At 34.4% G+C, this 26,825-nt stretch overlaps 3 protein-coding genes across 20 annotated transcripts; 2 read left to right on the top strand and 1 right to left on the bottom strand.

The window, feature by feature from the left end:
• Positions 1-484: 484 nt before the first annotated feature.
• On the top strand, positions 485-958 carry LOC131176078 (probable 60S ribosomal protein L14). Its single transcript, XM_058141193.1, has 2 exons — positions 485-687; positions 769-958. The coding sequence occupies exons 1-2, from the start codon at positions 485-487 to the stop codon at positions 956-958; spliced, it is 393 nt and encodes a 130-aa protein (XP_057997176.1).
• Positions 959-13,416: 12,458 nt separating this feature from the next.
• On the top strand, positions 13,417-24,334 carry LOC110667218 (pentatricopeptide repeat-containing protein At4g19440, chloroplastic). Of its 18 annotated transcripts, XM_021828006.2 has the most exons (7): positions 13,418-16,603; positions 16,697-16,773; positions 16,893-16,941; positions 17,800-17,894; positions 18,397-18,470; positions 19,278-19,442; positions 23,818-24,334. In XM_021828006.2, the coding sequence occupies exon 1, from the start codon at positions 14,007-14,009 to the stop codon at positions 16,509-16,511; it is 2,505 nt and encodes an 834-aa protein (XP_021683698.2). In that variant the 5' UTR covers positions 13,418-14,006; the 3' UTR covers positions 16,512-16,603; positions 16,697-16,773; positions 16,893-16,941; positions 17,800-17,894; positions 18,397-18,470; positions 19,278-19,442; positions 23,818-24,334. The 18 variants fall into 18 exon arrangements, with proteins under 18 accessions (XP_057997135.1, XP_057997134.1, XP_021683702.2 ...); XM_058141152.1 differs by having other exon boundaries at positions 13,417-14,340; positions 14,458-16,603; positions 16,893-18,490; XM_058141151.1 differs by lacking the exon at positions 17,800-17,894 and having other exon boundaries at positions 13,417-16,603; positions 16,702-16,773.
• A 726-nt stretch (positions 24,335-25,060) lies between these two features.
• LOC110667220 (coniferyl alcohol acyltransferase) lies at positions 25,061-26,586 on the bottom strand. Its single transcript, XM_021828012.2, has one exon. The coding sequence runs from the start codon at positions 26,584-26,586 to the stop codon at positions 25,237-25,239; it is 1,350 nt and encodes a 449-aa protein (XP_021683704.2). The 3' UTR covers positions 25,061-25,236.
• Between the last annotated feature and the right edge of the window lie 239 nt (positions 26,587-26,825).

The following is a 26,825-nucleotide window of genomic DNA, read 5'->3' as shown; positions in this document are numbered from 1 at the left end:
CAAGACCCTTACTAAAGTATAAATCGGAGCTGAAAAATGTAGAAACTGAGAGAGAGCGTCGGATTAATTGGAAAAATAGAAAATAGCATAAGTGTGCAAATGGCTACGCCCCCCCTTCCTATTTATATTAGTCCGAGCATTAAATGCTCGCGAGGCCCTAGGTGACTCATCGATTAGCGAAAAATCCAGTCATTTCAGTTTCACGTCAAAGCAAAATTCCAAAAGCATAGGGAGGAGTTCGCATAGGTAAGGTCGGTTGCGAAAATTGACCGTAAAGCTTGTAGCAACGAGATTCGGATGGAAGAGATCGGTGGAATTTGGGCTCGATTAGGGATTAGATCAGACACAGTTATTAAAGATCGAAAAAATAATCAATGCAATGATAAAATAAAAGTAGAATAAATGAAGTCAATTTTAATAAGTAAAAGTACATTTCATTTTCCTAAAGATCAGGTTACATCATTTGGGTGATCTCTCAAGATCAATGATTACAAATATTCCTTACTCTACCCTATATTCTACCTATCTCGCTCCCACAGTTCGAGCTTCTCCTGATCTCAAGATGCCATTCAAGAGATACATGGAGATCAGGAGGGTAGCTCTTATCAACTATGGTAAAGACTACAGGAAGCTTAGTGTCATCGTCGATGTCATCGACCATAACCGAGCTACCCTCGGGACCCCTGAGTTGGTTAGGTGCTAAATGAACTTCAAGAGGCAGTCACCGACATTAAGATTGAAATTAACAGTCCCTTTGCCTGAGATCAGTCTGTGGCTCAGACCGGCAAGTCGATTAAAAGCTAGACCGATAGTCATTTTGGATCCTGATCAGTCAATTAGTCCGGTTCCCTCGCCATCATCAGATGACGCTCTCGTAGTTCTCCGGTTGCCGGCATTGTCCATTTTAAGGCGATGGGCAAAAAAGGCTATCGAAAAAAGATCAAGGCGATTGTCATGATGAGAATTCTCACCGAAAAAGTAAGGATCAGAAAATGAGCACATCGAAAACTCACCGAAGAAGGAAGAGTGTGGGTGTGAGAATGACAGAATTCCCTCTCACATATATATAGGGCCTTAGCATTTAATGCATGCAAAACTCAAAGCGGCTCATCATTAATTAAAGAATTTAATGCTTCCTTATTAAGAGTTCGACAACACAGGTCGCATACAAAGAAGAGATGAAAAGAGATCGGGAAGCAAGAAGAGATCTAACGTGGAAAAAGTTGGATTAAGAGATCGAAATAAGAGGTCTCAGAACCAACGGCCATGATGAAAGATCGGGTGGACCAAGGAATGACCAATAGAGATCGGAAGGCTTAGAGAATCGAATCACTTTCAATCATGACCCTTATTCCATAAGACTAATTCCCCTACAGTCAGATCCGAAGTTGGTTAAAGCATTTGGGGTAAAATCTAATCCCCACCATCCATCCCATTTGTAAGGACAAACTCCTCACCATCAGATCTTAAACGGTTAAAGCATCCCAGTACATCTCAATTTACACCATTGATCACACTTGTAAGGATGAGTTTAGGACCTTTGGATTAAAAGAGAATAACCAATTCAGCACTTTTCATTTCTGGCCCTTGGATCTATTTTGTAAGGTAAGACCCCTGACCATTGGATTAGAGAATGAAGGATAGAAATTCTGAAATAAATCCCACCCTTAGATTTTGATTCTTTTTTATTCCAAGACATCAGATTATGTCCTTTTGAATCCAGACTCTCCACCTCATCTTACTGAAATCCTGAACCTTCATTTGAATCCCTTGTTTCCTATAAATACCTGTATGCAATACTGTAGAAGGGGGAGGGATTGTGGTACTGAGAGAAAACTCTGAATTTAAACATTGCTGTAGCCTTGTTGCTTTCATTTGGAAGCTCTTAAGTTTTCTGGAGACTTTAGAAATAAGTTTTCTAAAGGATCTTATTACCAAAAGCTACTAATATAGCAATTCCATATATTCAGTACTCGCGCGCTATCTCGAAGGCCCAATCTCAGTTCACTATCAAGACCTTATTTTCACCATCTTCAATAACTCAAGTCATTTTGTCACCTCAGTTTTGGCAGTTCTAGCTTTGCAGTATATCAATATTGGCTTTCCCATAACTTCAGTTCTCCACAGGTAAGCGTTTCAACCTATCCTTCTCTAGATATAGCTAACTTGTGTTCATGATGTAAGAACTTTTAGGACACCATGTCATACCAAACTTTCAGCATAGGATAGCATCAGTTTAACTTATCTCACAAATATCACCATCGGCTTTCTATTGTGGCATCTGCGTCACCCCAAAGAATTTTATTTTTATCTTTATCCTTATTTTCATCTTCTTTTTTTAATACGAGAATAAAAGTTTGGGTGATATAAAAGTTACAGGGATTTTGTAAGTACTGTATAGAGTATGGATGGAAGTGATGACATTGAGAGTTCCGATCTGGTTAAAGGGGAAAATAATCGGGGTAAATAGATGTAGTTCGGGTAGATGTAAAAGGGCTTGGGTTATTAATGGGAGACCAAAAATCAAAACAAGCTCATGCAAATAAATTATGAGATCAGAAATCGAGACAGGCTTATGCAAATAAGTTATGAAATTAGAAACCGAGGCGAGCTCAAACCATAAGTTATGAGATCGGAAATCAAGAGAGTTTGGATAATAAAGAGATCGAGAAATTAAGATCACGATACACTACTCCGACTCTCTAGAAAGGGATCGATAAAGAGTTCGGCTCAACATCCACAACTTTTTAACTTACTTTTTAAAATAGAGGGATCAGAAGAGAGTCCTTTCCTGAGATTCCGGTAGTCTTCAAAAACTATTCGATGTAAAATCGAGGGATCGGGAGAGAGTCCTTTTCTGAAATTCTCGTAGCTCCTAAAATTCTCCAGTATTAAATTAGAAAGATCGGAAGAGAGTCCTTTCCCAGAATTCCAGTAGTTAATATTTTATAGAAATTATCCGATGTTAAAATAAACGGATCGGGAGAGAGTCCTTTCTTGGATTCTCATAGTTATACATCTTATAAAAATCGTTTTGTAAAAAATAAGGGAGATCGAGGGAGAGTCCTTTTCTGATATTCCCACGGGTTTTAAAAGTCTCCAGTATTAAAATAAAGAGATCGTGAGAGAGTCCTTTCTTGGATTCCCATAGTTATACATCTAATAAACCTATTTTGTATAAAATTGGGGAGATCAGGAGAGGGTCATTTCCTTGATAATCCCGATATTTTTTTTATAAAATTTATCTCATGTTCTGATAATTGGTTTGCGGGAGAGTCCTTCCAAGAACCCCAAATCTTATATTGAGACCTGATGGAGAGTCCGTCTCAAGGTCCTCATATTACTAAGGGAGAGTCCTCCCTTCAGTTCGGCTTAGCTAAATAAAATGTCATATTAAACAGTTTAATAGGAAACGATATAGGTAAAGATCTTATGGATAATTATGCCGATGATGAGACCTCCCTTTATTAACTGAGAGTCCTCATTAACGAAGGGAATTCTCTAGGTTTTAATTAATACATCCCTTTTGAATTAGAGTCCTAATTAAAAAGAATGAAAATCTATACCCATGTGGGTTCTTGTATATCCGTTACACACACTGCATCCTCAGTTATTTGAATACCAATGATGAGTTACATAATGTGTGAGCCGAGAGTCCTCCTCACTCGTTATGAATCTTTAGGGACCAAATAACACCTCTTCGGAATTAGAGTCCTAATTTGAGGGGGGAGGAACTTAACAAATACATAACAAATTAAACAAACACAATATCAATTCACTGTAGGGTCATCTCATATACTCATGTTCTTGGGTAACCCAAAATGGTGAAATATCAAATGTTTCTTGTATCAAATAACAGGGACCAACATCATAATTCTAACCCCAAAATTATCAATCTTAAATTATAAAGAGCGCATCGTTAAACCTACTTGCCCTCATTGAGGGACGAGGCAGGGTGCCTAACACCTTTCCCACCCGTGCATGGACCTCGAACCTAGAATCTCTGTCTTAGAAGTGGTTTCTATAAACTTCACTTTTACAAATGATTTTTTTTTTAATTTTCCTTAAAATTAAAGTGGCGACTCCTCACTTTTTCCACTTCGGTGAGAATTGTCTGGCGATCGCAAAACCCTTGTGACAGTCTTGTCTAGGCAAGTCCAGTAAAGGAGGGTTCATTAAAAAATTTTGTAGTTCATCGAATGCTACCTGACATTCCTCTCCCCATTTGAAGTTTTTTCTTGCTTTGAGTGCTTTGTAGAATGGTAGACATTTCGTTGCTGAGTTTGACATAAAATGTCCAAGAGCTGTTATTCTCCCATTCAATCTTTGAATTTCTTTGATGATTCTTGGTGGTTTTATCTCCATAATGGCTCTAATTCTTTTTAGGGTTGGCTTCTATTCCTTTTTCTGAGATTAAAAACCTAAGAACTTTCTTGCTTTGACTCTGAACATGCATTTTTCTGGGTTCAATTTCATTCCAACTTTATCAAATATGTTGAATGCCTTTGCAATGTTTTTTGGGCGATCTTCCAAATTTTTGCTCTTTATGATCATGTCGTCCACGTACACCTCTATCGTTTTGCCAGTTAGCTTTTCAAAGATTTTGCTCACTAACCTTTGATAAGTTTCACCTGCATTTTTTAAACCAAAAGGAATTAGCTTATAATAAAAAACTCCCATATCTGTAATTAATGTTATCTTTTCCTTATCTTCTGGATCCATTTTTATTTGATGGTACCTAGATATGGCATCTACTAGGGAGCATACTGAATTTCTAGCTGTGGAGTCGACTAGCTTGTCAATTATTAGTAGAGCATAATGGTATTTTGTGCACGTTCTATTGAGGTTGGTGAAATTGACGCACATCTTCCATTTGCCATTCTACTTTTTGACTATGACCATATTCGCTAGCCATGTTAGGTATTTGACCTTCTTTATGAGACCTGCTTTTAATAATTTTTAGACTTCTTCTGTAATGATCTGTTATTTATCTGCCACAAATTTTCTTGTCTTTTGTTATACTGGCTTGGTGTTTGGATCAACGTTGAGGCTATGAACCATGAATGTAGGGTCTATTCCTGGCACTTTTTTAGAACTCCAAGTAAAGGTGGACAATCTCTCAACTAGTGTTTTGATGAGCTCGTCCCTGTTTGGACCTTATAGTGCGGTGCTAATCTCGATCTTCTTTCCTATATAGAGCTCGACCTCTTTGATATGATCTACTGGTTCTGGAAAGGTGCCACTTTTTGGCTTTTCTATGAGATCGATTGGCAGTGTGACCTTGTCCACTACTTTTATAGATCAATTGTGTCACACCTTATCCCTGGTAAAGCATGACATGTTCCCGTAGCATACCTAAGGAATTACCGAACTCCACCTACCGATAACCCATTAGTTATGCTACAAAGGATTTTAAAAAAAATCATAGCTTTTTATCTTATCAATTCTTTTGCTGAAAACTGCATGAGAATAGTTAAAATTACATGTAAATATTCATTGGAAATAATGATAGACTAAATATTGCAAAAGTTACATTTTCATAAGTCTCAAAGTAAAATACAAAATAGTTACAAACTTAAAATGTGATAGTAATGCAATGCTTTTAAATACAAACTGCTCAATGTCCGTACATCCATACATATAGGTGCAAAATACATCAAAAAGAAATTACAGGAGTATACCTACAATATATACCCATAAACAATACTAAAATGCTGCTTTCAAGTCTCTCACTAGGCAGCCTTCTCCTTTCCCTTACCTGCGACAGCATAAAGAAGCTATCGCTGAGTATATCACTCAGTGGTGCACAACTAATAACTTTAAAACTTAAGGTAAAACACAATTTATCAAAGCATAATAAATCATATTTTTCTTAAGCATGAAAACTTCACAATAGTTCTAAGTCCATAAGAGCCATTTATTAGAATAACATTGCAAATGAGAAATCACACTTCATAAATCACAATTCACAAAGCATTAGTGTTGCCAATATCAACACACAGTTTAGGCCATGACACAAAATTTCATGATCAGTGCCGTGTTGTACACCACGACAAAGCAATCTCAACCTCACTAACCGTTATTAATGAGGGAAGGGCTAGCTAGCTAATGAGTACTCATGTAGTCTTACCCCACTAACCTTTATTAATGGGAGACATAATCAATATCAATTATCAACCCCAAGTAACCGTTACTACTGGGGAGTTCCGAAAGGGACTGTCATGCTAACTGTGGTTTCAAAACAGTTTCTAAAATTTTCCCACTCAACAATCACATTTATAAACCAATAAACACATTTAAATTCATCATAATATCCATATAAAGGTGGCAACACCCAAATTTCTTAAATGCAAAAGAAAAACCATATTTCAATTAAAGTAAACTTGTTCAAAGCAAACTCATTCAATTTAACACATTCCAAGCAATTTACAAGTTTAAAAAAGAAGAAAAGGTTAGTTGTGCACAAACCTTCAATGCTCTCCTTTCTTTTTACTCACTATTCCTTGTCCGTTCCAACTTCTCTTTCTACTGAAAATACAAAAATAGAATACCTTAATACCAATCTCAATTGCTGCCAAAAACTCATTACATGCATGTTTAATGCATCCCAAGTTAGCTTTGCAAATTTTAGAAAATTTTGGTTTTGGACAGCTTGGTGTCCCAATCTTTGAACCTAATTTTTACCTAGTTTCGATCATAATTTGGTGAGGTGTTCTTCATGAAAATTGTTCATCTAGGTCTTAACTTTATTTTCCTTTTTGAATCGCCTAATTCAGAGTTGTGTAGCTTAAGTTATACCCAAAACAAGATTACTGTTCATGTTACTGTTCATGCTGCAGATTTAGTTCTGGCAGATTTATCAATCCAACTTCGTTAAGCAATTTGATCAAGTTAAGTCCATAATTTGCTCTAATATTCTTCATATGAAATGTTCTACTATGTCTTAGGTTTCTATCGGTTCAAGAATCGCCTAAATCAGAGTTTTCTAGAGAGAGTTATGGCCATGTAAATTTTACTGTTCATATGATAAATCTGCAATTCTGCAGATTCGGTGATTCAACTTTGCTAAGTAATTTGATTGGGTTAAGTCCATAATTTGGCCTCAAGTTCTTCATATGAAATGTTCTACTATGTCTTAGGTTTCCATTGGTTCAAGAATCGCCTAAATCGGAGTTTTCTATAGAGAGTTATGGCTATGCAAAATTTACTGTTCATATGGTCAAATTCTGCAGGTTTCAGAATTGTGTCTCTAAGTTCAAGCCAAGGTTTAGGCAATTTCTGGGCAGTTTCTGGGGGGGGTCTCTCCATGAAAATTCTAGCCCTATGTCTTAAGTTTCATTTCCAATTGGTTTCATACCAATTGGAGTTGTGTAGCTCAATTTATGGGGTGTCAAACACACTGAACTCAGTGTGCAAATTCTGCCCTAGGTTTAAAATTTTCATTTCTTCAATTATTCCCTCTAACTAACCTCAATTCACATTTAATTCACCCAAAATGACTATAATTTAGCATTGACACATCAATGGCACTTCCTAGCACAAAATCCACAATTTTCAAACACCAAAGTTTGCAATTTTCCCTAATCCTGCCATTTTGTTACTTCCATTCATCAACCCAATGTCAATTCAAACTAAATAAACCTCAAATAATCATAATTTAATACTACACACACCAATTTCACTCTCTAGCATCAAAACCCAATTTTCCCATGAACCCTAATCTCTCATAATTAAATTTATACACATTTCATGCAATTTCTTTGCTCTAATCATGCATACTACTTCAACTAAGCTTGATTTTATCATCATTTTCATTGAAATATATCAAACCCTAATTTTTCTCTAATTTGGCCAAAACCCTAGTTTAGGTTCCATGCATTTTTCTTTTCATTTTCTTATGAAATTTCATCATAATCTAACTTAATTTAAGGTTTGTATAACAAAATGAGCATTAAAGAACTTACCTCTTGATGACTTCCTTCCAACTCCCAAATCTTCAATTTTCTTCTAATCTCTTGTTTCCCCTTGCTTTTAATCTTTAAATCAAATATTAATTTGATGCTCTCTACCAATTAGATGCAAAACACATAGAGGAAAAGCAAGGAATTGAGTTTTGAGAATGGGTGTCAATGGAGAAAGAAGGAAGAAGAAGAAAGAAAGAAAGAGAGAAGGAAAGAGAGTAGGTGGTAACTAAATGGGAAAGAAAGGGAGGGTTTTGTCTTCTTTTATACTTATTTATTCATTTTTAATTCATTTAATGAGTTGTCCAAAGCCCATTGGTCCCTTAAATTTTAATTAGGTCAAAAAATGGAATTTAAATTCTAGATTTTTGCCTCTTTTATTTTCTTTTCACTTTTACTCTAATTTTTTTCTCAATATTTCTTCATAATTCAATATTTTATTTTTATTTAATTTAATTTACATTTTGGTCAAAAGTCAACTCTTGAAGTGAATTGACCAAAATGCCCCTCATCGGGTCATAATCCTTCTTTTTTTTTTTTTTGATACTCATTAAATCCTTAGGTCTTTGATTCACTTGAATTTTTATTGTGTCTATCTCAATTAATTTTCTATTTATTTTTGGTCCTCAAGGTGTCTTTGAATAGTACTAGTCACGGACCAAAAATGATACTATTCATAACTCGGAGGTTCAGGATGTTACAGGTTGTAGCATTCTTGAGCTAATTTTTGGCTCCCTTTTACCATGGCTGTTCCACTTAGGGCTGAAAGTTTCAAACATAAACAATCCATGTTAATCAAAATGTTATTACCGTTTAAACTTGGTCATCCCAATATTGCATTACAGGAAAGTGCAATATCCACTACTACAAACTCTGCATATATGGAATGCTTATGGTCTTCGTCTCCCAAAATTATTATTAGGTTTGTGATTCCAGCTACTGTCATGGTCTTGTCTCCTAGTCCGACCAAAGGGAACATTACTTTGGTGATATTTGCTCTCTTTAACCCTAGGCTTTCATAAACTTCCAGTGTGATCAGGTTGACTGAATTGCTTGTATCAACGAGAACTCTTTACACCATGCACCTGTTCAACAAAATATTAATTACCAGAGGGTTAGAATGAGGCTTTTTAATGTTTTCATAGTCTTTTGGTCTAAAGGTGATTGGATCTTTGGAGAAGGATTCCGAGTCAACAGAAAATACATTCTCTGAGTTGACTGCTCCAGCTTTCCTTTTACCATTATCTTTATGACCTTCCGATCCTCCTGTTATAACATTAATGACTCTAATGGGCTCTTCTTTATTGTGTTTTTCTAGATTCCTGTCTTTTAATTTATCTTGCGTCCTTTCTATTTTAGCAAACCTTCTGACGTTTCCTTGCCGAATGAGCCTTTTAATTTCGTCTTTCAACTATTGACATTTATCTGTGGTATGTACGTGATTATCATGAAAACAATAGTATTTCTTTCTGTCTATTTGGTTTGCAGTTTCTGGCTTCATTTTTTATGGCCATTTTTTTGTATCCACATCAATACTTGGGCTCTGGATTCTGTCAGTGGTGTGTAAGAGCTGTACCGATTTCATCGAAAGGTTACAGAGCCTGATCCATAGGTTCATCGGTCACTGCATCTTTTTTCATAACTCCTTTTTGAACTTTGGGCTGCGCGCCTTTCCTCTTTTAAGGTTGTTTTTTTATCATCTAACTTAATGTACTTTTTTGCTTGTTCCATTAATTGCTCATAATCCGCTATCGGGTTCTTTATTAGGAAATCCACAAATTTGTTATTTCTGGACCTCTTTTTTATCACCTCATAAGTATATAGCTTCTGCATTGAATATGGATACGTACTCCCCAAGAGACTCCTTCTGCTTGTCGAATCTTTCTCAGATCAGATGATAATTTCCTGGGTGGGATGCAGCTTGCAAACTTTTGTTTGAATGAGCTTGCCAGTTGCTCAAAGTTTTCTATAGAACCACTTGGCAGACTTTGGTACCACATTTGGGCAAGTCCTATTAGCATCGTTGGAAAAACCCTGCACAAAATAAAATTATTAACATTTTGTAAAAGTATTGTTGTGCAAAAATTTGCCAAATGGCTTCTAGGTCAGAGGTCCAATCATATTTTTCTAGGACTAATAATTTGCTTTTTGATGAAAAAACTTCTGACAATATTTCTTCACTCAAAGGTGAACTGTCTCCCATTCGATAGTCATCGTCGTGAGAACTCTTTTGAAATTTTTTGATTGCCTAAGCGATTTTCTAACTAAGAGCGCTTTGTTCAAAGTCCGATTCTTTATCATTTGAATGTTCTCTCTTGGTCTTGCTTTTACTATTTCCATATTTCACTTCTCTAACTGGCTTTTCGGATGGTATCATAGTTACAGAGGGTGGAGGTGGTGGTATAATCACTAGTGTATTTGGGGTGCTACCCTTAATGTTTTGCTCGTATTTTCTTTTTAAGGATTCTAGCATAGCTTCCATTTCCTTGATCTTTTTGATCATTGAATCAAGATAAGCAAGGCCTACTGGTTGGGTTTTATGGGCTGGTGTATCCGGTTGTGGATCTATTGCCATTGGCAAAGTACCTATGTTACCTTAAATTTCTGAAGGTGTTTTTCCGAAATTTAAACATGCATCAACAATTAAACTATTATGAATGAGAACAAAAAATTTTCACAAAAAACCACGAACAAAGTTTTGATAAGAAATGTGGGGGAAAAAACAGCCGGTGGTCTTTTATATCAGTTTTATTATTTTTTTTTACTGTTTTTATGATTTAAACTGGTTAACTTCATTTTTTAAAAATAATACAAAATTTAATTTTTAATACTTTTTAACAAATATATTTAGGAAAATAATTTTTCATTAATAACTCTAATAATAATATCAAATATACACTATATCATGAATGAAAATTAGTGGATTTGCGTTAGATTTAGATATAATCAATATAACTTATCATAATTCAGAGTTTCATACATCAATATAATTCTGTGTAATTTTGGAATTGTAGAATTATATATAATAATCATTAATAATAATCTAAAATACATATAATCAATACCTGTAAAGCAGAAAATGATAGGATAATCCAAAAATTGTAAGGGAAGGTATTCACTTGAAAAGATAGGTAAATTGGTGAAGATTTGTCTTCGTGAGAGTTGTATCATAAACTTGACCCATATGAAGGAAGCCTGGTATTATTACATTGAAGATTTTGATTGTGATAAATTATTTGGTGTTATCGGTGCATGTATATTTGCACATACAAATATAGAGGTGCAACATAATATAATGAAATATAGTTAATTATATAATGGAATCAAAATTATAATATAATTTAATGTATTAAGCAATACATTACTTTATTTGGAAGAACAAAAATATAATGTAATTATTATTATAATATCATATTTGTTTATATATATATATATATATATATATATATATATATATATATATATATATATATATATATTTGTAGGTAGAATGTAATCAAATTAGTAATAATAATTTATTTGAATGAAATTATTAATATTTTCACTATTATCACTATCACCACTATCACCATTACCAAGTGGTGATGGCGGTAGCGGTGGCTACGGTGGCTAAGTAGAGGTGATAATATTGGTGGTGGCGATATAGTATTTAAGTGATAGTAGTGATTGTAGTAACAGAATAAGAATGATGGTAGTGACAGTAATAATAGTAGTGGTAGCGACGTAATAGTAAATGTGATTACGTGGTAGGGGTGATTTATTATAGTATCGACAATAAAAAAATATTAAAATAAATAATTATAATTACATTCATTTTTATATGTAATGACAAACTTAAAGTGTAATTAATTACGTATATAATTATCATTTTATTACATTAAAATTTTTTTGTTATAATTAAATATGTAATCTAATTATGATTATATTACACCTTTAATTATATTATACTTTTAATTATTTAAGATGTAATTATTTTTGTAAGTGTTCATGTATTATCTTTGTGTGTAACAAGGGTATGATAAAATTTATGGATGGCCTAACTAGGACTTATAGGTGGACCTCACAAATTAGCATGACCTAACTATGAATTGCATGCTAAAGAGCCAACAAGGCTTTGGGACGTGATGGATCATATAACGGTAAATCAGTAGCATATTGTTGTTATCTCTACATCAGATATTCCATGGAGAGCCTAAAGGAATGTTAAATCAATTATAAATAAAAGAGCATTTATTGGTAGGTTTAAAAAAATTATAACTATTAATTTTTTTTTAATTGATAACCATAATTATATATATGTCAATGAATGTAAATCCGTTTCTAATAACAACGGATTTAAAAATAAAATATTGTTTTTATTGCTAAAGTATTGCTTTATATAATTTTATTTCAAAATTACAATGAAATCAAAATTTGATTATAAAATCTGTTGCTATTAGTAATAAATTATAGTCCGTTATAAAAATCCATTACTAATTCACATTTTTCTTGTAGTTCCAGAGACCATAAATGCTAGAGTCCTATGCCACTGAAGCTGTAATGACAGTCCTCAGCTACAACACCACAAAAAACCTAACCTAAGGAAAACGAATTTCACATGGAGAAATTGCTTCCCATAGTCAGAGATAAGGAGCTCAATGTTCAACCTGAGAATCTCTCGTTTTCTTGCTAGTGAGATTACCAACTTCACCAATAACTCTGATTGGTTCCATTGAGACAAAGCTGGAAGTGATGCTTTGTTACATGGACTTCTATAAATGCGGCAAATACAAGATGGTGGTTGCTTGGTGATAACAATTGTGACTCCATGATTGTACTTACAGAGAGAGAGAGAGAGAGGGAGAGAGAGAGAGAGAGAGCAGAAAGAATGTACTTTTGGTAGCTAGAGTGAGCTTTTGCGGCGGAGAGAGAACCCTTTTTTGTGGCTTTCAACTGTCAAGTTGGATCTATCCTTTTCGAGGGAGAATAAAATCTTAAGTAAACAAATAAGATTTTAGGGTTTAATTAATTTATACATTAAAGTGGATTTTAGAGCGTGCTATAAGGTTTCTCTGATACCTTAATGATCTATGTTTGCATTCAATCACTTTTTTTATATGCATAAATAAATAAATAATTAATTATAAATAATTTTTTATAATATTTTAAATAAATACAGTTTAAATATTTTATAAAATTATTAAGTTTTACAATATAAATTATTAATAAAAATATTTTTATATAAATTATTAATTAAAATATAAAATTAAATAAATTCATAAAATATTTAAATAATAATTATATTTGAGATGAGAAAAAATAGTTTATAATAAATTTTAATTAAATAAAAAATTAATTAATTTTTAATTTTAACAAACTCCTTACTCATTTAGAGTGGATTCTAATTCAATCACGCGAGTATTTCAGTCTAGATCTATCGGAATCTTGTATGGGAAAGAGAGATAAATCTCCCCTAGAGTGTCCAGGTGTCCAAGCGTCCATTCAATATTTGAGTGGGTCGCCGTGCGACGAGCACCCTCTGAGCAATCACCCTTTGAGCAAGCTCGGTGGGACGAGCAGCATCAAATATTTAGCAGATCCAAATTCGTGTCCCGTTATCCCAATCCTCTACCGGGAAAAAAGAAAAAGCAATTCTTCAATAGGCTAAACCAAATGGGTCTTTATACCTTTAAACAGATTTAGGCCCAACCAGTAAGTGAGAATGCATCACCAAATTCTGGGCCCAACATCTATTGCTTCTCTGCGCGTCCCTTAACCCTCGTTTTTCAGTTTTCAGCCTTTTGCTCTCTGGCGGCATAAGCCAATCATCCATGGCAGCCTAACGGAACTCTTGGTGAAAACTGAAACAAGCTTCCACTCTCCTCTTCACAAACGTTCTCCTCTTCACAAACAGTTTTCACCCTTTTGCTCTCTGGCGTCTTTCTTCTTCTCTCAACGAATCAACGAGTGTTGATGGCATCTTCTCTTGCACTTTGAACCTCTTCTATACGCTAAAGTTCCCATAAATAAGCCACTTCGCTTTTTCCTCTGTGTATTCGATCTTTAATGGATTTGAGAAGGCTTTCTGTCATCAAACCCACCTTTGTTTTTCATCCCATAACTCGTCCCTTGACTTTTGTGACGTCCTCAATCGAACAACCACCTCAAACGCATCCTCAAGAACCTCCATTGCATTCCCAGACCCAACAACAAGCTTCAAATCAGAGTTTAGTTAAGTGGGTATTTTCTATTCTCTCTAATTCGTCTTTTGATTCTTCTAAATGTAGACAAATCCTGCCTCATTTGTGTCCTCACGAGTTCGATCTTTGTTTCCTTGCCATTGGATCGAATGTGAATCCCAGAACTGCTTTACACTTCTTTCACTTTGCATCTGATACTTGTAAGTTTCGTTTCACCGTACGTTCTTATTGCCTTTTGATTCGATTGCTGGTTTCTTCCAATCTTTTATCACCTGCGAGATTACTTCTCATTCGTTTGATTGATGGGAAACTGCCAGTTTTGTATGCCGACGATTTTCAGAAGAGACATACTGAGATCGCTATGACAATTGCTGAACTGAATTCGCGGTTTGAGCTGGCCATTTCAGTTAGAGTAGTTGATTTATTGATTCATGTTTATAGTACGCAATTTAAAAATCTGGGTTTTGGTGTTGCTGTTGATGTGTTTAGTATAATGGCGGGTAAGGGTTTGTTTCCATCTTTGAAGACTTGCAATTTTTTGTTGAGTTCTTTAGTGAAAGCTAATGAGTTGAAGAAGAGCTATGAGGTGTTTGATATGATGTGTCGTGGTGGTGTCACTCTGGATGTTTACTTGTTGAGTACCATGATTAATTCCTTTTTCATGGGAGGCAGGGTGGAGGATGCCATTGGGTTGTTCCTTAAAATGGAAAAAATAGGTGTTGCTCCGAATGTTGTTGCCTATAATAATATTATACATGGTTTGTGCAAGAACGGAAGATTAGATGAGGCATTTCAGTTTAAAGAAAAGATGGTAAGGGAGGGAGTGAACTTGAGTCTTATAACTTATAGCATTCTCATTAATGGTTTGGTTAAGTTGGAGAGATTTGATGAAGCTAACTGTATTTTGAAGGAAATGACTGACAGAGGTTTTATGCCAAATATAGTTTTGTATAACACATTGATTGATGGATATTGTAGGATGGGTCATATGGCTGAGGCACTACTAATAAGAGATGATATGCTATCCAAGGGAATAAGTCCCAATTCAGTTACTTTCAATTCAATTATACAAGGCTTTTGCAAGAGTAATCAAATGGAAAAAGCTGAGCATGTTTTGGAGGAAATGCTGTCAAGAGGTTTAGTAATAAACCAGGGTGTATTTACTTCAGTTATTCATGGGTTATGTTTGAAGTCTAGGTTTGATTCTGCTCTAAGGTTTACTAGGGAGATGCTATTAAGAAATATAAAGCCTAATGATGGTTTGCTGACCACGTTGGTTTCCAGACTATGCAAGAATGGTAAGCAATCAGATGCCATTGAACTTTGGTTTAGGCTGTTGGAAAAAGGTTTTGCAGCCAATGTAGTGACCTCAAATGCTCTTTTATATGGGCTTTGTGAATCAGGTAACATGCAAGAAGCTGCCAAGCTTCTTAAGGAGATGCTAGAGAGGGGTATGATATTGGATAAAATTTCATATAATACCCTCATATTGGGGTGTTGCAAGGAAGGCAAACTCGAGGAAGGTTTTAAACTTAAGGAAGAGATGGTAAAACAAGGAATGCAGCCGGACCTATATACTTACAATCTGCTACTACATGGGCTTTGTAATAAGGGCAAAATAGAAGAAGCTGGTATGCTTTGGGCTGAATGCCAAAGAAATGGTCATGTTCCTAATGTTTACACATATGGGGTCATGATAGATGGATACTGCAAAGCCAACAAAATTGAAGAGGGTGAAAAACTGTTCAGAGAGATGGTTACTATGAAAATAGCATTAAATTCTGTTGTTTATAATACTTTAATCAGAGCATATTGTAAATGTGGGAATATGGTTGAAGCATTCAGACTTCGTCATGACATGAGAAGTAGAGGCATCCCCTTAACTTCTGCCACATATTCTTCCCTTGTACATGGACTCTGCAATATCGGCCTTGTTGATAATGCAAATGACCTTCTTGATGAGATGAGGAAGGAGGGTTTATCGCCAAATATTTTCTGCTATACTGCACTTATTGGTGGTTATTGTAGGCTAGGGCAGATGGATAAAGTTGATAGTATCGTGCAGGAAATGTCTTTACATAACATACATCCTAATAAAATTACCTATACCATCATGATAGATGGGCATTGCAAATTGGGAAATATGAAAGAAGCTTCTAAGCTTTTGGGAGAGATGACTGAAAAGGGAATTGTCCCAGATGCCGTCACCTACAATACCCTTACAAATGGGTTTTCTAAGGTAGGGAGGGTAGAGGAAGCTTTTGAAGTATGTGATCAAATGTCCTCCAGAGGAGTGTCTTTAGATGAAATTACATATACTACATTGATTGATGGGTGGCACAAGCCATCTGCAGTCACAAATCAAGAATGATTAGAATCTCTCAAAAAGTTGGATGCTTTTTCTACATGCTATTTTCTATCTCTGAAATGAGTACAGATTTCAGCAGCTTATTTAAATAAAATGTGAGTACACACAATTTTTGGACTGTTCATGTTTTTGAAAGTTTCGACTTTGATATGCTTGATTTACATGTTTTGTTTAAAACTTTTTCTTAGGAAAGCTGATCGTTTATTATGGAGAGTAGTCGCCCATCTTGTCTTTTAAATTCAAGTACTACCATTGAGTTTCAGAGGTTTGCACCTAATTTATTTATGACCTTTTATTATCCTTTCATTTTTCATGTCTTCTTTTACTTGTATTTTTGTGTTTTATGTTTTTAGGATTGGACTTTAACTTGATTTAATAATGTAGGAGTACTTCCTATAGGGCAGCATTGGTTCACTGCATCTGCAAGCTTAAGGTACTTTCCAAAAAATTATTGTTCCTACACATGCCCCAATTTTATCTCATAACTTGTTACATGTGCCTTTATTCAGGTTGAGATTGCACTATCGGGCAGTGCAAGTTACTTATTCTTGTAATGAATACACGGTTCTTAAAAGCAGCCTGTTGATAGCTTTTCATTTACCATGTTAAGCCTTTTTTAGTATTCTAAATTTCCCTCTTGATTTAAAATTTGATGCCCTTTACAAATTTCTTTCTATAAATTAATCATGGAATGGAGTTGTTGCACATCTGTGGATTATTTTGAAAAAATTTGCATTTTCTCTACCTGTATTAATATAAATAGGTTCTATTTATGATTGTATCCTTGTTCCAGCTTTCATCCCTGACGTTCTTCAAATGTGTCTCTGTGTCAATATGGATGTGGGTTTCGTTCTTCCTCTATAAAAGCTTATTTCATTGTTTATTTTCATTTGTTGTAGATAATCCCAGGATATCTTCTTTATGCTATTCTTTAATAAAACATGAATGGTGGCAGATGCTAATTAATAGTTCAATAGAGTTAGCAGCAGCAGCATGGGTGGTGGGAAACAATAATGACAGTAATATTGGTGGCCATTCTTTTATCACATATAAGAAGAATGGCAAAATGCGGAAAGAAAAAATATATTAGAAACTATTACAAATTTAAAATCCTTGTAAACTTGGGAGCTGCTACTTTGTGAAGTTTAGGGCTGCACCTAGAGCATTCCTAGCATTCTGCTTTAATGGTCCAAATAATATGATTTCCTTTCATTAGTTTTTTTTTTTTAATTTTTTTATTTTTTTTAAGAGAAGAAGATTGTAAGAATTTACATGGTAGACAAATATATAGGATCAAGGCATTGACATTCATTGATGATATCCTCTGAAGTGTTCAAGTACTATGCTATAAGTGCCAGATGAGGGGTGATCTGCATCACGTTTAAGGTGAAATTTAATAAATGAATTCTTCATTCCATTGTTTCCTTGAAATTGTTTAGATATTTGCTGATTCTTGGATATGTTGCTTAATGCAAATTGTCTTAATTTTTTTACTTGGGTTTATGGTATGAAACCCAGAAAAAGTGAATGGTCGTGTTTCAAGTGCATTCTCTTTTAGTGACAGATTTTATCTGTATCTTGAAACAAATAGGTGCTTTGATATGTTAATGGAGCTGAGTTAGTCACACCCTTAAACTTATATATAATTTATGTAAGAAAATATGAATGTCAAAGCCAATTATTTGTCTATATTTTAGTTTTTTTTTAAGGGTCACCAATATAAAAATATACTATTTTCAGTTTGTAATTAATTTATATATTTTCAATGGGATCAGTTGCATATTGGTGGGGCAATAGGTTTGTGACCTGTATAAGGTCTCAACTCCCTCATGTTTCTGATTAGGCTCTCACAGTCTCACCTGGCTATCTTGCTTCTTTCCCATCTCAGTCTCTTGCCCATCCTTCTGTTGGTGTTTATTCCTGAGGAAATTATGAACAAACCAAGTTAAGTGATATGCAAAGGTATAACAATTTGAGATTAGGTTGGTATTCATTATCTTTTGTTGATGATTAGAGTTGTGTGTTTGTTTAATAGCTTATTTTGGAGTTCGATGGATTTTTTTTTTTAAATTTTGGTTTAAATTGATTGTAATATTGGTTTCAAGAACTGCAATTTTGGGTATTAAATCATGTGATTTTGCAATTATGGTATATTGAATTACTGTTATTGTTCATGCATTGAATTTTGGTTTGCAATTTTGCTTGTAGATTGGATTTTTTATGCTGTTTGCTAGTTTGCATATTGGATTGGAGTATTTTTTTTTTCTCCTCCTTAAGAATTCACTTTGAGTGAATTTGCATATTGGATCAGGTTGATATATTGCTGTTTGAACATATGTTTTTTAGTTTAATTCCACCTTTCATTTCCAATTATATTGATGTGGAAAAGGAAATGAAAATACATGCCTCTTTTTGTCCTTAATTCTAAATTTTTTTTTCTTTCCAATTCATTGAATTCAGTGTTTAAGAAATTGAATAATCCTGCCTTTGAATAAATGAAAAGAGGTAGCCCAAAACTGAAATACTGAATCAAATATTTCAGTTTGGTTTGGTTCCTTCACTGAAATCGGTTCGGTGTTTTTTATAATTATATTATTATTATTATTATTACTTTGGTTTTGATTTGGTTTGGTTACAAACTAAACCGACGAATGAACTCCCCCGTCTAATACCACCTGAGGTTGTATGTTATTTCTTTTTTTTTTTTTTTCTATTTTTTGGTTCATGTAGTATTGTGCTAATACTGTGTTTGAACTTTTTGGATTACAGCTGCATTCTTGGAATGAAATTAGACCCATGCATGCATCCTTGGTCTTTGCGGTGAAGGAAAAATTTCTCATTTATTGATCAGATGTCTTTCATGCTAAAACTGAAGAGGATGGTTTGCCTCTTGGTGGAGGCTCGTAAAAGGTTTTCAAATTCAAAGCTCTTGAGGTACTCTTTTTCTTTTTTTTGGATTTTGACCATTTTATTTCTCTTTTTTTTTTCTTGTTCATATTCTCTTTTCTTTTTTTTTTTTTTTTTGTCCTGTTTCCTTCTTTTTCTGTCTATGTGCTGCCTTTCATCCGATCTCAATTGGATTACACCAAGGATCAGCCATAAGCCCTTACCTTTTTACATTAGTTTTAGATGAATTGACAAAACATATACAAGAGAGTATTCCTTGGTGCATGATGTTTGCGGATGATATTGTTCTGATAGATGAGACACGAGAAGGAATCAATAGAAAGCTAGAGCTTTGGAGAAGTGCTCTAGAGTTAAAGGGTTTTAAGTTAAGTAGAACGAAGACAGAATACATGCATTGCAAGTTCAGTGAAGGCCAAACTGGTGATAGGGAAGGAGTTAGTTTGAATGGAGTGGTACTGTCTCAAAGTAATCATTTTAAATATCTAGGCTCAGTTCTTCAAGTAGATGGGGGATGTGAGGAGGATGTTAGTCATAGGATTAAAGCCGGATGGTTGAAGTGGAGACCTGCCACGGGAGTTTTATGTGATCGTAAGATTTCCAATAAGTTGAAAGGAAAATTTTACCGTACAGCCATACGACCGGCTATGTTATATGGTAGTGAGTGTTGGGCACTAAAAGAGTCGTATGCGTCTAAGATAAGAGTTGCAGAGATGAGAATGTTAAGGTGGATGAGTGGCCATACTAGACTAGATGAAGTCCGTAATGAGAGTATTAGAGAAAAGGTAGGGGTGTTGCCAATTGAAGATAAGTTGAGAGAAGGGAGATTGAGGTGGTTTGGTCATGTGAAGCGTAGACATACGGAGGCTCCAGTTAGACAAGTAGAGCACATTAGATTAGAGGATAGAAAGAAAAAAAGGGGTAGACCTAAATTGACTTGGAGGAGAGTAGTACAACATGACCTAGAAGCATTACACATTTCTGAGGATTTAACTCAAAATCGTTTAGAGTGGAGAAAGCGAATCCATATAGCCGACCCCAAATTTTTGGGATAAAAGCTTAGTTGAGTTGAGTTGAGTATAGTTATTAATAAAAATTATGTTTATATATTAATTATTAAAAAACCACTTAATTCTTTTACCATTTTTTAGGTAACCAAACTTAGTAGAAAGTAAAATTTCCTTTGGCTAAAATAACCAAAATTTATCTATCTAGTTAGATTTTTCCATTATAATGAAATAATGTACACCCTTATTTTAGAGGATATTGAACATATTTTGAAGAATTATTTAATACAAATAGCAACTCCAAATTCCCTAAGCCATCTCAAAATTTAGAAATAAGTGAGGTTGAGAATCCTTGTGCTTAGAATGCGTAACAAACCACCAATCAAGAGATTTATCGAGCTATCTTTCTTATATCAAATCATTAGTAATAACCTTCTGGAGAACTTTGGACCAAACCAAAGCCCTTACTCTAATTGGTACTTTAGCTGTTCGAATTCTAATTGTATTGTTGAAAAGAGTGAGACAAATAAAATGGAATAGTAAGACTTATAAGAAAGTTTTCCAAAAGAATCAAGAAACAAAATCCTTATACCCACCTTAGGAAGAAAATGATCAAAAGTTGATAAAATAAGCAATGAAGATAATTCAATGTTCTCCATGTCATTGATATTGTTATAGAAAATTAGAAATAACAAAACATTTCTAGAAGAAGGTATTATTATGATTCATAAAAAAATAGAATAAAGGTCAATTTGCCTTGAACTTTTAAGCAAAATCCAATTAGAACCAAGTTGAAGTTTTCAACCAAATAAGTCTACAACTTTTGATTTATGATCATTTTGACACAATTTTTGGCCAAAAAATAAAATATTATTTTAATAAAAAATATTTTTAATTTTAAAAGTACTTTTTTTTTAATGATTTTAAATACTTAAAAATTAAAAAAAAAAGAAAATCACTAACAAAAACTAGAGATTCAGAATCCCCTTTTTTAGATAATTCAATTATCATCAACTTAAAAAAAGGCAGATGATGATATTAGAAATCTATTTGAATTAAAATTCTATTGCTATTCCATCCATATGTATAATTTTAAAATAAATTCTTAAATGGATTCAACAATTACTTGTGTATCCCGAAATTACAACTAGTATATATAAAATATCTGAGCTAAATAGTTTTTCTATTTAATATCTCTTATTAAATATTGGCTAATGGAAGATAAAAATGTAGATGCTTTCAAAAATGACGAATATATAATATGATCTTACAGAAAGATGACTGAGTGTGTTAGCTAATGCTCAGAGATCTTTTGTAAATTTTCCCATGAGTGTGTCATAAAAAGCTAATATAATGAAAGTTTGTCTAATGCATTTTTCAGTTTTATTTACTCCTTTTGCCTCCTAGTGTGAGTTCTAATGTACAGAATATTGACCTAGATTGAATTATTTCTATTGAGGGATAGCATTTGGTCGGTTCGGTTCCAAATTGAACCAAAATCAAAAAACCAAATCACCTAAAAATTAGGACTGAACTGAACCAATAATAAAGGAATAAGTGAGCCAAGCCAAACCGATAAATATTGGTTCGATTTGGTTTGGTTTAAAGCAAATCGAACTTATCAAAAAATTCAACTTCAACATGTTGTGATACATAAAAATCAATCTCCATGATCACATATTTGAATCAAAATTCATTCAAATACATAAAAATTCATATAATAATAAAGTATTACGAATGAGGCCTAAATATTGCAGAATTACATCAATATAAAATCAAGCATTTTCAAAGCAAGCAAATTAGTAGTTCTTTCGTATTGGGGTTGTTAAGACTAATAGTCCCCATATTATCATTTCATAGCTTGAACGGGCACAATATACATTTCATTTTGTCTAATAGAATATGTATGAGCAAGAATTTAATGATTTTCATAAAATAATTTGTGGATCTTCTTGTTTGACTCCCAAAAAAAAAAAAAAAACAGTAGCATTTTCAAAAAAAAAAAAACCAAAATTACTACAGTATGAAATACAAACAAAACAAGCAGTATAAATTTAACATTTTCTCAGCTGCACACCCAAGCAATACATACATGCAACATGAATTTTTGATTCTCCGAAAACATCAGTTGCACACCCAAGAGTCCAAGACCCAACCAAGCAACGCAACCAACAAATCAATAGACCCAACCAAGCAAAGCACCCAACAAATCAATCTTAGTCCCTTCAGTGTGACCATTGAAGCACAGTGAAGGGAAACAAATCCACATGCAAAGTGAATCAAATAGGCGAATCCATCCAATGCTTTCGATTTGGGGTGAGATTAAACTGAATTGAAGAAGAAAATGCGGGCTTTGAAGAAGAAGAAAATGATGAAACCATGTGAAAATTGGATTAGGTGTTGTATGTATTAGTTTAAAAAAGAGGAAATCAAAGAAGATGAAGAAGAAGAAAAACCACAGAAGGAGGAGGAAGGAGTGAAAGAGATGTGGCGGCAGAGTGTAGGTTAGGAGGAAAACATCTCCGAGGAAAATGAAAATAGGGTTAGGAAGGAAATTATAATATATATAGTTGCATAAAACTACATAGTTTTGTTACTTTGGTCAGTTCTTTTTTTTTTTTTTCCCTGGTTCCTGATAAAAAACCAAACTGAACTGAAAACCGAAACTATTAAAACTAAATAACTGAACCACACCTATCAGACCAAAAAACTGAACTGATTGAACTGAATTGGCTCGGTTCGGTTCGGTTCCATTTGTTTTGGTTTTCAGCTTAGACCGAATACTGCTTAGGCCTACTTTCCATATTGCAAAAAAATACCCTATTAAAGTTTTTCTTCAAAAAAAAAAAAAGAAAAAAAATTCAACGTTAAATTCCAATTCATTCCAACAAAGCTTTAATTCCCAAAGTGCCCCTAACTACTGAAATCATAAAACAGTTGGCTTGCAGCTGAGGATGTAGGACAGAGTTGTGCATCAAAAAATGAGAGAAAGAAAGGAAGAAAATTGTGTAAGTGGAGGAAAAGAAAGAAAGTAATAGAAGAATGAGGGCATCTTCTAGACTCAAGAGAGAAAAAGAGAGGAGGTAATCAGATCTGGAGTCTAGATTCTTGATTTGGCTTGAACGGGGTAATCACATATTTTCACACATTCGTTAAAACCAAACACTCATGATTCCAGTGGCAAAAGTCTAGGTTGAAAATTAAGTTCGAAGATATGACTGATTTTTCATTTTTTAATGAGGAACAGCTTTGTTATTTTTCTGTCTGATTTGAACAGAAACCGTGGATCATTGTTACATCTAGACATCATTTAGAATTTTGCTCTTTTCTTATTTTAATATTGTGCATATCTTTCCTGTACCTTGCCTTCTCATGGAATTTTTTGTTAGCTGTTTCAGATGCCAACACTACCAGCTGGTAACTTGGGAGGCTATAGGTGCTTTTCAACACCAGGTTCTATGATTTTGGATGCTACCTCAGATATAGTGCAATGTGAAGAGTGAGGAACCGCATCCTGGAAGCTGCTGCTTGTAGTCCCTAGTTAGTTTGCTTTTATGATATTTTACTGTAAGCAATGAAGAATGAAATCCATTTGTTTTGCCATGATGTTTATGTTGGGAAGTAATCTTTTTGCTTATGGCAACTGAGGTGACAGCTTCAATGAGTGTAGTGCAAGTGTGTAACAAATTGTTGAAGTTATTTAGTGATGAAGTGACGAGCTTAATTGAGCTGCATATCCTTGTGTTCTTGGCTGAAGGACTCTAATGTTAAGCATGTTGATATTCGGAAGACTTCTCCCCTCCCTCAAAGCAGAAGTTGATATCTTCCATGTAATAAATAGTCCTTTGTTAATGAAATAATAACATGTGGTGTGGATGATAATAAAAGTGGAGATGGTTATACTTTTTTACTGAATTTTTCATTGATATGAACGACTTTCTAAGCCGCATTAATGCATGGTACTAAATGCGGAGAGGTTTGTTTAACTTCCAGGCATGTACATTCAAGACAGAAATCTAACATGTTCATCTTCTGAACTACTTCTGGAGTAAAGCCCTATGCCCAAGATCCCAGTGTGCTAGTTTAATGGACTACAAAAGATATCAAGACTTGACCAAAATCAAGGTAAGATCTATTAGCTATCTGCTTCATCATTATATATCTGCCTTATGATGTGGGTCTTTTTGGGAGTTGCCAGTTGGAAGTTTGTTATTTGGATAGATTGGTCACATGCTTTCAGTAGATATGAACCATATAATGAGAGTGTTATATTGTATGATCTAGGCTCTAACTGAATTGAAATCCTCTTTTCCTATTCTTTTTTGTTTTCTCTATTCTTAATTCTCTCAATTTCCATCTTTCTTTCACTCTCACCGAGACTCTGCATCACAGTCAGATTGACTTGTTCATTCTCTGTAATTAATGTTGGACAGTGACTAGCACTCTACCTTCAAACAATAGTTCTTTTTCATGATTTTGTTTTAAATTGTGGCATGAATGATTTTTTGAGCTGATTGAATTTGAAATTGGACTGAATTGAAGAGGCTATGTTGGTAGAGGTGTTGGCCTAAGAGGGTATGTATGTGAAATGTTAAGACTGAGCAAGTGGAAAATAGGTTAACTGAGTTTGCATTGGTGCTGTTATGGAAGAAAAACTTATTCCTTGTTCAAACTTAGCTACAGAATGCATAATTCAGCATTTACTAGATGCTGTTCGGTACATATTATACATGGAACTGCTTGTTGGCCCCCACTGTTTAATACTGTCTTTCTAATTAGGCCAGTGGAAACAAGTTGAGATATATGCATTTAATACGTTATAGTTGAAGATGACTTTCTGACATAGGTTCAAAAATGTTGTCCGACTCCAGGGCAGAAGCTAGTTCTGGCCATATGATGGCAGACACGGTCCATGATCCATCACCAAGGGCACTGGGTCTTTGATTCATGTAGGCGACTCCAATTTTTTCTATGGTGGAGCAGACTGTACCTAGCACAGGACTTCCAAATCCAAAGTTCAGTTCACTGACAGGAAACCTCCTTCCTGATGACACAACTAGGGCTGGACCCCCATGGCCTAACACTATATTTGCAAGCATCAAACCAGGCCTATGGCACTCAATCCAATCAATCAAGTCCAAGAAATGCTCCTCATTAGTAACCTTTAATATCGCATCATGAACATTGGTTGCAATATCTGATATAGACCCTTGCTTGAGTTCTGCAACCGTTGCCTCTCCAACAGCCAATGACAATACATTTCCTATGTAATTTGACATTGAACTGTGAGTTCCACACATTCGACCACGTCCATCAACTAACCATCCCATCTTGCATCTTGGGTGCTTTTTGTCAATAGTTGTAGCCATAATCTTCCATATGTAGGCTGAGAAAGCCTCAATTTTTGTTCTCTTGTTGCCATTTGTGCTGGCAATATGTTGCAGCCTACTGATGCTGGAAACATCAACATGATAAAGACGCTTAATCTTGATGTTGGTTGTTGACATGTTTAGTATATCTTCTATGGTGCACTTGACAAAAATTCGATCCAATGAAGGGTGATAAGTTGGAGGGCAACGCGGACGAAGGTTTCTCTGGTGGTCAGGTATGCAAGATAATGGCTTGTTTTGAGCAATTTCAGACCATGAGAGCAGGAATTTACCGAAGGCACTTGCGTCTCCAAGTGCATGGTCGAACGTGAATGTTAGCGAGATTCCACCACAAGTGTAAGTCGTAACTTGAACCTGCAATGGAAAATCAGGGTTGACTGAGACTAGCTTCCCTTTCAAAGATTGATCAAGATTGTAGAAGTTTAGTTTCATTAAAGAAATATTGGCATGGCCTTCAACAACCAGAGCACCACTATTATCACATATGATCTCAGGCTCACTATTGAGTGGATTTTCAACAATTCGACCAGCGAAGGGATAGAAGTAACTGAGTGTTTCGGAAAGGGACTTCTTTAGAGACTCAATGATGGAGGGAAAGCTAAGAGCTTGAGGATTCCGATAGAAATAGAAGTATGTGACCGGAAAACGGCCGGAGAGTAGGTCAAGGTTTGATAGAGCTAGTATTTGAGGCCTTGGCAAGTGATTTACAGCTTTAACAATGCTCTTTTCAGTAAGGTACACTTCAAATTTTCCATGCCCTATAGGCTCTACCTCCATTTCAAGTAGAAACTCAAGGCCTGCTTAAGAAAAAGGGAGGTTTGAGGTTTGCTTTCACAATTATGACTTGAGTTTATACATACAGATGCTTATATATATTATAGAAAAGACTATGAAATTGTACAGGTCTATAAACAATTTTTGTTTGATTTATTTTAATAATCAATAATAAAGTATAAATATAATTTTTTTTTATGAAGTGACTGATTTTATATTAAATAAAATAACTGTAGAAGTCA

Source organism: Hevea brasiliensis, chromosome 18 (assembly GCF_030052815.1).
Source record: "Hevea brasiliensis isolate MT/VB/25A 57/8 chromosome 18, ASM3005281v1, whole genome shotgun sequence".
NCBI classification, from domain to species: Eukaryota; Viridiplantae; Streptophyta; class Magnoliopsida; order Malpighiales; family Euphorbiaceae; genus Hevea; species Hevea brasiliensis.
This window is presented reverse-complemented; position numbering and strand designations above follow the sequence as displayed.

Bases quoted from the DNA above. Each gene is read 5' to 3' on its own strand.
- LOC131176078 (XM_058141193.1), top strand. From the start codon at position 485: ATGATTACAAATATTCCTTACTCTACCCTATATTCTACCTATCTCGCT. The intron at 688-768 runs GTTGGTTAGGTG...GCCTGAGATCAG, and splicing joins GCTACCCTCGGGACCCCTGA to TCTGTGGCTCAGACCGGCAA.
- LOC110667218 (XM_021828010.2), top strand. From the start codon at position 14,007: ATGGATTTGAGAAGGCTTTCTGTCATCAAACCCACCTTTGTTTTTCAT.
- LOC110667220 (XM_021828012.2), bottom strand. From the start codon at position 26,586: ATGGAGGTAGAGCCTATAGGGCATGGAAAATTTGAAGTGTACCTTACT.